The sequence below is a fragment of the Phascolarctos cinereus genome, unplaced genomic scaffold, assembly GCF_003287225.1.
Source record: "Phascolarctos cinereus isolate Bilbo 61053 unplaced genomic scaffold, phaCin_HiC Scaffold_1;HRSCAF=81, whole genome shotgun sequence".
Taxonomy (NCBI): Eukaryota; Metazoa; Chordata; class Mammalia; order Diprotodontia; family Phascolarctidae; genus Phascolarctos; species Phascolarctos cinereus.
In genome coordinates, this window is record NW_027555514.1 from 123,446,094 (window position 1) to 123,460,116 (window position 14,023).

The 14,023-nt window shown below is 39.0% G+C and overlaps 1 protein-coding gene across 1 annotated transcript in view; it reads right to left on the minus strand.

Moving 5' to 3' along the window:
- PTPRZ1 (protein tyrosine phosphatase receptor type Z1) overlaps positions 1 to 6,395 on the minus strand; it is a 243,978-nt gene extending 237,583 nt beyond the window's left edge. Inside the window, 1 exon segment of the mRNA XM_020966360.2 lies at positions 5,874 to 6,395. Coding sequence (XP_020822019.2) covers positions 5,874 to 5,931 — 58 coding nt within the window. The 5' untranslated portion in view covers positions 5,932 to 6,395.
- Positions 6,396 to 14,023: the final 7,628 nt, after the last annotated feature.

Below are 14,023 nucleotides of genomic sequence, written 5' to 3' on the forward strand. Positions count from 1 at the left end.
AGTTTGATTTTCATTACCAACATTTTCTTAAGTTTACATAATCAACACAACAGTAAATCAAGGCCTGGTGTATAATATACACACTTAAAATTTAACAGTCAACTCTGTCAGAGTGAGGGTCCAGTACACCACTGTTCCACCACAGAACTTTCACAAGGTTCACAACAGTCTAGATAATCCACAAACTGTCCTTTGGGCCTTCAGATTTCATTCACCCTTAACATCACCAGAATTTTTCCACATGTGCTTAAGCTTCTATGGAAGAAATTCAATGTCATTGTGTTTTTGACTATGACTAATGTGAACAGAACTCAGAGAGAAATTCTATACTTACATGACTAAATATTTCAGGAGCATTAATTTTTTAAAAAAGTTAACAGTTGCCATGTTCAGTAATTGAAGTGCAATATTTATTTTCTTCAGAAAAAATACTTAGTTTTCCTGTTTAAAACATAAGTGTTTATGGCCTGGTGGAGGTTTTGAAAAAGCACTAGCCCTTAAATCTGACATCCTAGGCTTGTCTCACCTCTAACACTCACTAGCTGTAGGATAATGAACAAGCTATTTCATCTTCCTCGTCATCAATTTCTTTATCTATAAAATGAGGAGACTGGATTTAGAAGGCTTGTAAGGTCCTTTCAATAAGCATTTATTAAGTGCTTACTGTGTGCCAGGCATTGTGCTAAGTGCCGGGGATACAAAAAACCAGCAAACAGTAAGACAGTCCCTGCCCTCAAGGAGCTAACATTCTAATGGGGAAAGACAAGACATAAAAGGAAAACTGAAAAGCATGGGGCTATGGGGTACCCACACTGAGCAAGAAGGATAAATCAGAGAATCAGGGATGGCTAGTCTGAGCCCCTCTACAAAACTGAAGTTCCAGGAAGAGCTCACCAATGGGAGAAGGGGCCCACAGGAACAGCTTAAGTTAGGACACGATGGTGTGGCCTCCCAAAGTAGAGGTGATGCTAGCTCTCAATATACATTCCTATTTGCTTAACTTACCCCTAATATTGTGATCCCATTGCTGTAAACCTTAATCAAAGTTCATTTCCTTTTTCCTGATGTTTGTACAGTACTTGAGACAAGTTCCTTGAAAATTTTAAGCAACCAGTGGCAAATAATAACAATGACAAAGTACATAAATATACATAAAAGAATAAAGCCCCACCTCTGGAAGAAACTAGTTAAAAGCTCTGCCACTGATATGGCCACTCAACTTACCTCCTTACTCAATAAACTCCAGTGGCTCCCCTATCACTTCCTTACTTAATAACAAGGTAGAATAGTATAGTGGAAAGGGTCCTATACTGGAGCCAAAGGAACTGGATTGAAAACCTTTGGCTGTGCCATTTGCTACCTGCATGAACCTGGACAAGTGACTTAACCCCTGTGAGCCTCAGTTTCTTCATCTGTAAAATGGGAAGGCTAGAATACATGGCTTCTAAAGTCCCTTTCAACTCTCAGAATTTGGTCCTATGAATACACATTTGTTAAGAATCAAGGTACTATCCAGTAGGTATTGTATGAAATTGACTATTTTAATCTTGAGCTTTTTCAGTGAGTGAAAGACTGATGGTTGACCAAAAAGGTCAGTCTCTTTAACTATAACCTAAATTGGGTATGTAAATTTGCAGGTTTTCAGTAAGTGTCTTAGAAGCCTGGGAGGGTTTGTTCAAGTAAAATTGGAATAGCCTGGAGAAAAAAGCAGAAAAGATTTTAATTATATTTATTACCATCAGTCTCATCATCTAGGAAGTAAAATCTTAGCCTGGAATCAAGAAGACCTGAGTTCAAATGTGACCTCAGATACTTACTAGCTGTGTGACTAGGCAAGTAAGTCATTTAACTTCTGTTTACCTCAGTGCCTTTATGTATAAAATGACTCTAGTAATAGCATCCATCTCCCAAGGTTGTTGTGAGGATCTAATGAAATAATAATAGGAAAGCACTTAGCCCAGTGCCCATAGAAAGCTCTATATAAATTTCAGCTAATGATAACAATAATAATAATACTGTTCTCCAGCTCACCTTCTTCATTAATCCATTACTCCTAACAGCTATGCAAGTTATTGTTGTCCCTAGGAACAAGTAAAAGAACAAACATACTTTGAGGAAAACCTTGATTTTTCACTAAAGGCAAATAATAGGAGAGATAGTTGTAGAATGCACAATTTTCAACAAGAACTCAAAATGTCCAAAAGAGTAATAAATAAGAGCAAAATAAATTTATCAGTGGAATGACTTATTTCTGTCTGAACAAAAGTTGTCAGTAGTAAACATAAAAAAAAGATAATTACTACTATAGGAATTATAAATATGTGTGCCATGAATTGTCAAGTATTTTAAGAAAAAAATGAAATGATTTTTCATGTATATTTCCTTATTTTGTATATACACTCTCAGGATAAATAGCCCAAGTTGAGATTCATTTATTATTAAAGCAAATTAAAACTTTCAAAACATTAGGATGTCATTCAATATCATGGCATAATGGTCTAAAATTTAGTTCATGCACATCCCTAAGCACTAAGAGGTGATCTATGCACTGGGGTTCATTAAATATTTAGCACTAATATTCAATATATTCAGTAATACTTTACACTTGATAAGTAGGTTTTTCATACTATAGGTCAAAGTATTTATTAATTTACTTTGAAAATTTTGAAATTCTTCTTAGTCACAGAAAGGTGCTCCTTGAAATGAAATTTTTATACACTTCCTCACCTCTTAAAACTTTTGTCTCTCCTTCATGAGTCATATTTAAGCCAACTTATGGAAAAACCACTGCAGTTTCCCAAATGATAGACCTGTTCAGTGGGTGAAATTAAATGAGTAACTATAGTTGTGCAGACCATCTTTTATTTAAAAAAAAGTCATGACTTTCAGGAAATCTTTTTAATGATGCAATCTTTTTGTTTTTTCATTTTTAAACAGGATTCAAAGTTATTAAGGAAAAAAATCCGTATTTGAAGAAAATTCATAATCTTTGCCCTTAGTTTCTGTCTTGCTGAGATACTGCTTACCTGACAGTACTGTTTAACTAAATAACTTGCCATGCTCCTTGGGCTATTGTTATGGCATGAATATTGTAACAGTATTATTATATTAATACTATATTCAGGTATTAAAGATCAAGTCCCTAAGGCCAAACAAAATGTAGGGTTTCCTAAAGACCCAGTTTATCTAAAATAAACCAGATTGTTAATCTAGATAGTTCTGACCAAGACTATTTAGCCAATAGACTTCAATACAATCTTCTTCATCTTCAAGAGTGAATGTTTTAAGAAACTCCCTAAGCAAAAAACTGATTTTAAGTTTGATAGAAATATCTGGATGAGTGAAATGGTCATATTTTGACTATATTGTCTCAGAAGAGTGAAACCTTTAGAACCATGATTAATTAATCTTCTTGCAAAAACAAATCATAATTTTAAGTCCTTGACATTTACACTTAGTACTCTGAACTTCTAAGTTTTGTACTGGGTAATCCTTGCTAGTAATTTGGTATAGGTTTTCTTTTTATGTAGCTGCAATGGGCAGTTTTCTTATAAAGGCAAAATTGTTCTACAAAGATAGGATGGAAAACTGACCTACATGCCCAGTGTTCAAGATAAACATTTAAAATGTCTGAATGGAGAGAATGATGACTGCCCTACCTCCTCACTCCCTACTTAATTTCCAACAGTGAATGTCTTAAAACTTGGTAAGGTGAAACTATATATAATTGTGAAGGTGACAATATATCACTCAGAAATGCATCCGAACTTCCATTCTACATGGAAAACATATGAAGTTGGTCAAATAAAATTACAGACTGCAATTGAGGAGGTGATTAATTGAAATAGAGTCTTCATTTGTGAGTTGTGAATCTGCATAGTCATTAAAACAATAACCTCATTCAACACAGTATGCAATCTGCTTCTACTCTTCAAAAGTAATTAACACTGAGATCAAGTCATCCATCACATTTGGAGATCCTGACCCCTCCAGGTCAGGGCATAGGACAACAGTAGAACTGTGGTGAGAGACGCTAAGGTAGATCTTTTCCTCATAATTGGCAATTGTGATTTCTACTAGAAAAGAAAAAAACAACATTGTGTGACTACATAAAACTAAACTGATGAACATCTGCATGTTTTGACTCAAGTTAAAGAAATTACTTTGTGAATGAGCATCTGTATAACCACAGACGAGAAGACTCCAAATAATGTGTTTATGTTGCACAGAACATGATAACCCAAGCAAAGCACATTGTTTCTGGAGGATGAACCACATGCTCGCATGCTTACTCCCGGACAACAATAAGTTTACATTAAACAATGAATGAGGACCTTATATGGGAATTTCCCATCTGTAATTAAAAAAGGAAAAAGAAAAAGAAAACTCAACAGGTGAAAATTTGACATCTTCCCTTTAAGAATGAACACTACCATTTTAATGATAGCACCAGACAGACCAATGATACCAATGCAATTCTTAAAAGCCATATCTGCATATCAAATAGTACATTTGAATACTTTTCATGAAGTCTTTGGAAGTGAAGTTATTTTCAAGTCTGACTACATTCAACTGCATAAGCATCATTTTATTTGCTTTGCAATTATTCTCCTTATTAGAAAATGACAATGATCTTTGTTTATAAAGGTTTGCTCTGACAAAGGAGCAGCCTCTGTTGGATGAAAATATGGGTTAATGCCTACTTTATTGAAATAAATTTCAAACCAATTAGCATACATAAAACAATTTCTAAATAGTGAACTCGAAAACTTAGCTACCACCAGTTTCTAATACTGATTGCACACACTCACCAAGTCACAACTACTTTACACTTTTGTGATTGAAAGAAGTTTTTCTATTGGGAGAAAATACTTTTACATATGTCTTTAATAATCACTAAATCAGTTCTGTAATCCTACTCATTCATGATTGGTAGATATGAAATCTGGAATACATTCAAAATATTGGCTGCTACAGGAAGAAGATTGAGTTACCTAAGAAATCCTGGTAAAATTTGAGTGTCATGTTCTGGAGGAAGGGGTGGAGAGGAACGAATAAAAGATGAATAAATTACTAAAAGGAGTAACAAGCAGCTTGCTGTGGGTAATTCACTTTCTTACAGGTTACATGGCAGCACTAACAGGATTGTCAGATGAGGGTGTTGTTTTTGTTTGTTTTGTTTTTTTGTCGGATATGATTTAGGGAAGGTTTTTTTGTTGTTGATGTTTTTGTTTTTGTTTTTGTTTTTTTGGTAGCTGCCCAAACTTGAAATTAAAAGTATTGAAACAGAATTGAAAGTATTGAAAACACTAAAGAGTCAGGTTGGCGCTTGTTGCCCGACACTATCTTTTGAGTTACAGGACTTTCTCCCCCCCACCCCCATATAGGAGCATTTTTTCACGTGAACACATCGGACATAGCTTGGAAAGTGAATGCCCCCTTGGCAGTATGAGACCGCTTGAATTTTGTTTATTTATCTCTCTATTTATTTATTTATTAAGGCATGGTAGGGTGGCTTTTTGATAATCCTTTCCACACTTTGCCAAAGGGGAAGAAAGGCGGGTCAGGGAGAAAGGCGTGATTCTAGCCCAAGCTCTCTTCCAGGGGTCAAGAATCATGCCCTTTGGACAGAAGAAGAGCAGAATTTAGATGAGGAGTTAGAAAGAGGAGGAAGACGAAGAGGAGGAGAAGGAGGAGGCACATTCCTATCCAGGAGGTTAAGAGACACAGCGCGTTCCGGGTGGGAGCAAAGTAAACGGGTCCTTTTCTTTTGGGGCTAGATGGCGGCAGCCTGGTACTGAACCCCTTTCCCCCTGCGCCTCCGCCCCCCGAGATGAGACCCCCACCAGTAGCCAAGCCTGTCTCTCACTCACCCAGTCGGCAGATACAGAAGAGCTGAAGGCAAGCGAGGAAGAGCTTGGGAATGAGCATTTCTAAACCGTCCGGGTCCCCAACGCTGCGCAACTCCTCTTCTTCCCGTGGTGGAGGAAGAGAAATTGATCTTTCTTATCCTCCAGTCTATAGACCGGGGGGTGGACAGGGCGAAGGGGAGGGGGGAGGTCTGCAGGTTCAAGGCAGGGAGAGAGGGAGAGACGGGGCGAGAGAGCAGCAAAGAGGAATCGGTCGTAGCGCAGGGGAATCCGGTAATACTAGACGTGGGGCATGTCAGAGTGTGGGAGTTTCTCGCTCTGCTTCGCCAGCTGCTGCTGCCAGCGCCGCCGAGCCGGAGAGAGGAGCAGCCGCGCTACGCCGGTGCATGCGTGTGTGAGTGAGTGTGCCAGAGAGAGTGTGTGTGTGTTTTTGTGTGCATGTGTGCACGCGCGCGCGCGCTCCAGGATGGGGGGGGAGAGGAGCGCGCCCCGCTAAAGGTGGGTGGGGGGATGCGCAGTGAACGGGCTTGGGTACCCGAGTTTAAAAAGTGATGGAGAGAAGTGGGGCAGGGGGCAGCGTGCGTGCATTTAGGCAATCGGGCGCACGCACACCCACATACATACATGCATGCACGCCCTCATTTCTCGAAGGACATTTTATTCCTGTAGGATGGTGGCGTCCCCGTACCCACACCCACCCCTTACCTCGCCCCCAAGACACGCAGTCTTTGAGAAAGAATGTTTCTTCTTTAAGATATTTATCCGTTTGCAAGCCTCTCAGCTTGCCTCTCACAGACATGGAATGCTTTCAATTGGCTAGTGTCCTTCCTGCATTGATCAGTCAGTCGTCCAGTTTTTATCGAGGGCCCACCGTTTGCCCACCTTCACGACTCAGTTCAATTCCCACCTTCTGCGGGAAGCCTTTGCCAGCTTGCCCACACTATTCCCTACTGCCAATGTCTTCTCTATCATTACCTTCCATGTATTACAGATTACCTTCTTTATATAACGTTTGTACAAGTTTTTGTGTTTGTTTTCAGCATAATCTCCCCCGTTGGAATGTAGACTCTTTTAAGGAGTTTTCACCTTTCCTTGTTTCTCTGGCTCTTTGCACAATGCCTGGAACGTCTGAAGTGTTCCTCTCCTTGTTTCAGGGCAGTTCAGAGCACCTTTTTCTTCACTCCTGAACAGTGTCATCACCCCCTCACCGCAGTAAATCCAGACCACTGCTGTTTCCTTCTAAACAATTCCCCTGTCTCCAGTCATTCCCTTCTCCAAACCATCGTGTCCACCTCTATGTCCTTACCCATCCAAACAGCCATTCACTAGGTTAGTAAATCATGTGTCAAAGTGGATAGAGAACCTGGTGTCAGGAAGACGAGTTCAAATGCTGCCTCAGACACTTACTGGCTGTGTGACTCTGGGCAACCTGTTTGCCTCAGTTTCATCATTTGTCAAAAGAGTTGAAGAAGGAAATGGCAAACCGCTCCAGTATCTTTACCAAAAAAAAAAAGCAAGCAGATGGGGTCACAAAGAGTTGGACAAGACCCAGCAACAACAATCTTATCACACTCTTACCTCACACTAGAGATAGTACCTTTCTTGGCCTGGATGTACTGTGACTGCAATTTTATCTGTGCAGGGAACTGATGACTCCTAGTATGGAAACTCCCTCCACTGATGAAGATGGACAACTCACTTCTAATTTACAGTTTTGGAGAGTTGCCTGGGACATTGAGAAATTAAATCACTCTTTCACAGTGGCACAATTATGTGTTAGAGGCAGGATTTGACTCCAGGTCTTTCAGACCCCAAGGCCAGCCCTCTATCTACCATACCTGGTACTCCTCAGGAACAGTTCTCTATAGTAAATAACTTTGTTATTGGTTGTTTAATAATTCAATTCAATTTAGCAAGCATTTATTAAGGAACTATTATGTGCTTGGATACTGTGTTAGGTGCCAGGGATATAATGGCAATTTTTTTTCTGCCTTCAAGAAGCTTACATTCTTGAAGATGAATGAAAGGGCTCTAAGGCACCTTAGGGAGACAAAACTAAGGCAGATGAATAAATGCTCCAGTGCTGACACAGGTGATGTTAACTCCCCTGCAACTCAATCCTTGGTCTCTGAGAGTCATTGCAACAGAAAATAATACATCATCTAGACCACCACCTAATAATGAGCCACTCCATATTATGGCTGGTTGGCCTCAGAAACCAAAGATGCTGTATGTAAGCTTTCTAGCTTTACTCTCTACAGGCACCGACTTCAAGACCCCAAGACCCCATACCACTAGGAGATATCAAAAAAGCATTTTAATGGAAGAGGGAATCATTCATTATTTATGGTTGACTAAAAGGTGTAGTAGGAGTTCAAAGAAGAGAAATCAGTATGGGTCGTAGCAATCAAATATAGCTTCCTGGAAGTGAGGTGAGACTTCAACTGGGGCTTGATGAATGGTCAGGACTTTTTTGTAAGTCAGTATAAGGCAGCCTTGAATTCACTGAACAGAAAGTGCAATAACACAAAGGACTCAAAGGAGCCTGTAAACGATACAAAAACATGAAGTCCTCCACCATAAATGCCTCCTCCGTCATATTTTGGGGTTACAGAACAAGCAACATCCCTTCCTACTAGCCTTATACTCTTGAATCCTGAAACACTGACTAATAATCAGAGGCGGTGATCTTCAGATCTCTTGTTCCCCTGGTCACCTTTTCAATCACCATACTTTCAAAGTTGGGAACTCACAAGGTAAATCAAAGGCTGGCGCTGCCCACACAGCCTCTCAGAAAATCAAAAGTCCCTCTCTGTATAAGGGGACTTCAGGAATGTTGCTCATGGACTACCATATTAGGCCACATGTGAAGGCACATGTAAAAATTCTATTATAGCCCCAGGTGCTGCTATCTGTTGGGCTGGAAAGTCCAATCTCAGGATCTCTCATTTCAGGCCGCATGGGTGAGTTCATGTAACTCTTATTAGCTTCTATTATCCCAAACCGATATTACCAGTTCCTGGAAAGAAGACTGGGCTTACTTAAGCTCCACCCAAACCCTTCCCTTAACTCCTAAAAAAGATCTGCTTTAATGCAGTCTGGTCTGCTTTCTGAAATGGGGAAAGGCCACAAAATGAAAGAAAATAGGTGAATGGCTAGGATTTAGCTAAGCAGAGGCATCATAGAAAGACATTCTAGTTGGAGAGAACAAAGTCAAAGTTAAAGAGACAGAGAAGTGGGGTTGGACAACTACGATAAAGCTCTCTATTTTGCATCTGCTGCCCTGACTGGTTTCAATTCCAGTAAACAAGATGCCTCTCCCAGGATAAGTTCACACTACTATGCTGCAAACTCAAACCTTAATTGACACCCCTCTGATTAAAGGACTTGAGGCTGGAGTGCCAAACTCCTCCCAATGCCATCCTTTATATAGGGAGGAAACTGGACTCTCAGTTCATAGAATAAGATACCACCACCTCACCCTGTTTTCCTGCCTTCAAATGAAGGTCCTTGAGGTCGGGGGCTGTCTTTTTTTTTTTTAATTAATTCTATCCCCAGAACCTGGTACAGTTCCTAGCACATAGTGGGCACTTCACAAATGTTTTTTGGATTGGGTTAGATCCATATAGAGCAGTTGTACCTGAAGTGGCCATCGATAAAGACCTTTTGAACAAACTTTACAAGATCTCAGAAATATTCTGAGAAGTAGGGCAGTTTACATGGGAGCAGGGGGATTGGAGGGCATAGATAAAGCCCCATCTGCTCCCAAAGTATGCCTTCCAACCAAAATTACACTGACTGATAATAATTTTCTTAACAGTCCAGAATTGCTACCATCAGCATCACGGCTTTGAGTTAACATATAAAACAACTGGCTTTATTTCTAGAAAGCCAGTGTTGAAAGGTATGCACTCTGAGGGATACAAATACAGGACATAAGTGTTATCTTCTAACCCTCTTTCTCCATCTCATTAGCCAGATTAGTTTTTCAGCTAATTGCCACTTTGAAGGGTGAAGAAATCACTGAGAAAAAGAACTATAGATTATTAGATCTTTAGAACTAGAATTTAAACATTACCTAGTTTACTCCTTCATTTTAAAGATGAAGTAACTAAGATCCTCAGAGGTTAAGTGACATATAGAAAATCACATAGCAGGAACATGGCAGACAGAAATCCCAAATGACTGAGTTGACGGTCCTGGCCTGTGTAGTAGACCTGAATAGAACATTACCAATGGTACTTTGTATAGCAGCTAGCTGGTGCAGTGAATAGAGGTCTGGGCTTAGAGTCACAAAGATCTGAGTTCAAATTCAGTCTCAGACACTCAGAACCTGGGCAAGTCTCTTAACCCTGTTTCTCTCAGTTTCCTCATCTGTAAAATGAGCTGGAGATGGAAATGGCAAACCACTCCAATATTTTTGCCAAAAAAAAAAACCACCTCCAAATGGAGTCATGAAGATTTGGTTATAACTGAAAAAACTCAACAACTACAAACCTTTGTGCATTAGGAGTAAGGGGGACAAAATAGAGCACCAGGGAAGGAAAATCACGACTTAGAAGATGACATGCTTTGGAAAGGAGCATTGGTTGGGGAGAAGAAACACAAAAAGGGAACATGCATTAAAGACAATCCTGCTAAGAAATATACTTCAGTTCAATAGATGCATTCAATTATGTGTTATACCTTTACACCTATAGAACTGTATACCAACATTCAGAAGCTAACTGTAAATCAGTGAATGATAATTTATTTCAGCATATATGATTAGAACATTAATTATGTCTTGGTAAAGTACATTTGGTTCCTATTACAAATGATTCAAAGTACTTTGCAGACTTAAAACTAATATAAAATCTTTAACTATGTGAATATCTACATTTCAATTAATAAGCAATGCTCTCCCATTTATAATGTAAGCTTTAAATAATGGCTAGCATGAAAATACAGGGAATGTTATGAGTATCTAGGACCACAAAGGTATCTGGAATGACAAAAATCAGCCTCTCCCTGACCACCACCCGAACTTAGAATTTGGCAGAAATTCCAAAGTCTACATCTCAATTCTTAAAGAAAAAAACAACAACCATGTAATGTCACTGTTAGTTAGAAAGTTGAAGATGAATCATCACTTTTCTATCCTGTAGAATACTTTAGGAGACTGCCTGTTTCTTCTAGGATGTTTATCTCTGTCACAGTGTGATTATGAAATATGCAAGAGTTTCATATTATTCCTAAAAAAATGTTGGTCTAGTTGGTTCCCCCACCTTTCATCCCACTGTAGCTCTTTGGCTAGTATTTCAAAGAACTGCTATAGATTGTTTAAGGACTTGGTAAGTTGAAATGAAGATTAATGCTAAAATTCTTCACACAATGACTATGATATGTGAATGATGTTGATCTTTGGCTTATAAATCCCTATGGTTAATTTCCTTGTCTTTTCCCAGGAAGATCATGTTTGAGCAGCTGAGATCAATTTGAGTTACCCTAGGCTTTGGATGAATGGTATGGAAAATATATTGACTATTTAGAATTTGACAAAGAGTGATTGCCTTTTCACAGATTAAAAATATGCAGTTCCTTATTATAAGCCTGTTTGTCAGAATCTTTTATCTAACTCCACCATTCTAAACCATGTCTTTGAGGTTATTAATAGATGAATATTTTTCAGTTGTGTGTGTGTGTGTGTGTGTGTGTGTGTGTGTGTATACTGTGATGTTGCTCTTATCTGATTGACACAGGCCATTGGTGTCCAGGATTAGAGAGGTGATAATCCTGCTATCTTCTAACTTGATTGGACTACATCTGTAATGTATTCAGGTCTGGAGTATTTTAGGAAGGACATTAATAGTCTGGAAAAGAAAACTGGTTGGTGAATGATCTTGAGATCATGCCATGTGAGGACTGGTTGATGAAAATAGGAATGTTTAGCCTAGAGAAGAGAAAACTTAGGGAGAACTGAGTAGGTGCCTTTAAGTATTTGAAGGACTGTCATAAGAAAGAGAGATTAGATTTGTCCTCCTTGTTTCCAGAAGACAGGAAGAGGAGCAATGCATGGCAGGATGGCATATGGAATATGGAAGATGTATAGTAAGTGCTTTTTTGAATTGAATTGAATTGAAGTTGTTGAAAGGCAGATTTAGGCCCGATATAGGGGAAAATTGCCAAAAGCTATTGAAAAGTGAAATTGGCTACCTGGAAAAATTATGGATTTGCCTTTTACTGGAAGTCTTCAGGCTCAGGCAGTGCACATTTATTAAGTGTTACTGTGTGCCAAGGGCTGTGCTAAACTCTGAGGATAGAAGTACATTCCAAAAGAAAAACAATCCCTGCTTTTGAGGAGCTGACCTTCTAATGAAGGGAGACAGCTCATAAAAAGAGGGGCAAGCTATAGAGAAGGTACTTCCCTGGTGACATGGTGGAGAAATCCTAAAGAGTCAGAAGCACAGAAAGATGGGAAATGAAGCATGACCTGTCTTGGCCCTTACTCAAAATGGAGGTCCCCAGAAGGAACTTACCAATGGGAGAAGGGGACCAGAACAGCAGAGGGATATTCCAAGGTCATGAGGCAGCTGAGATGGGGTGATTAAGTCTAAGACAGTCAGAAACACAGTCCAGAGGATAGATGATTACTAGTCAGGCTTGCTTTAGAGGGGCTTGTTTTTCAGATACAGAACTAGATGGTATCTGATGCTCCTCCCAACTCTAGGATTTTGGGATTCTGTAACCTACTTGGGATGTATGTAACGTCACTTAATTTCTGAAGAGGGTGAAATGTAATTTCTCTTTCTACAACACAGTTGAACCTTTTTTATTTGTATATTTCCCACTGTTGGTCCTTCATTTTTTTCTGAAATAAAAACTCCTTCCTATCTGCATCAAGTTCATTTTTTATTTTTTATGATTCTTAGTAGTTTAGTTATACAACTTGTTCTAGCCTTTATCAGCCTTCGGGGAATAAAAGAGATTGGAGATTTTTCACTGAAACATCTAAAACTGAGAATGCCATTTCCCATACAGTCCATCAAAGGGAGGGAGTAATTACGCTTGAGTGGCAAAGTGATGATAAGTTTAGACTTGGAGTTCCATATCTTTTTGCTGTACCATACAATTTACATAATGTGACTGCCAAATCTCAAACCATTAACTTCAAGTGATGTGACTCGGTCAAAAGCTGTCTGAAAAAAAGTACATACAAAATATTGTGATATTCCTGATTTTAAGATTACTAAGATATTAGGAAATATCTTTAAGAGACTCTTCTGCAAATTAGAACTATAGCCTTGTTAGAAGAGTAGAATAGAACAGAACGAATGCTGAACTTGCAGCTGACACATGAATTCAAAATCCAGGTCTGCTATTGGCTAGCCCTGACACCTTGCACAAGTCAGTTAACCCTTCTGACGCTTAATTTCTTCATGTATAAAATCTGAGCTAGGACTAAATAACCTTCAAGGTCTCTACTAACTCTACATCTTTTTTGTCCCCCCACATACCCTCCTCCCGAGGCAATTGTGGTTAAGTGACTTGCCCAGGGTCACACAGCTAGTAAGTATCAAGTGTCTGAGTCTGGATTTGAACTCAGGTCCTCCTGACTCCAGGGGGAGTGCTCTATCTCTTGTGCCACCTAGTTGTCCCCATCTTTTTTCCACATTTAAAAATGTATTCAGTTTAAAAGAAAATATAGGAATAATAACCATGAGGATTTCCCCTTTTTACAAAAACGTGTGTAATGACTGTGCCTTAAGATTCTGTTTCTCTTCTGTCTCTTACTCTCCCTCACTTTTTTCCTTGCTCTCCATATTTTCCCCTCTCTCTCAAATGTAAACTGTGTCACATTCCATGTGTCTCTTGTCAAACAATTTGATTTTTCATTATACTATCTTAGTTTTGGGTCAATCTCTTCATTCCTTGTTGATTTTTTTTTTCACTAGTCATGTGGATAAATTGTTTCTCGATTTTTATTGAGCCCATTTGCGGTCATCTGGAGCCTCTCTGTCCTAAATTAAACTTTTTATTCAATAGTCAAATCTATTTTTGCCTCATTCAGTTTGTTTTGATTCTCTCTGAATTGCATCTTGAATATTATATCCTTTAGTAAAGTGACCAATATTTTCTTCATTTGGGTCATTTCTTTTCTTTCTTCACTTGTT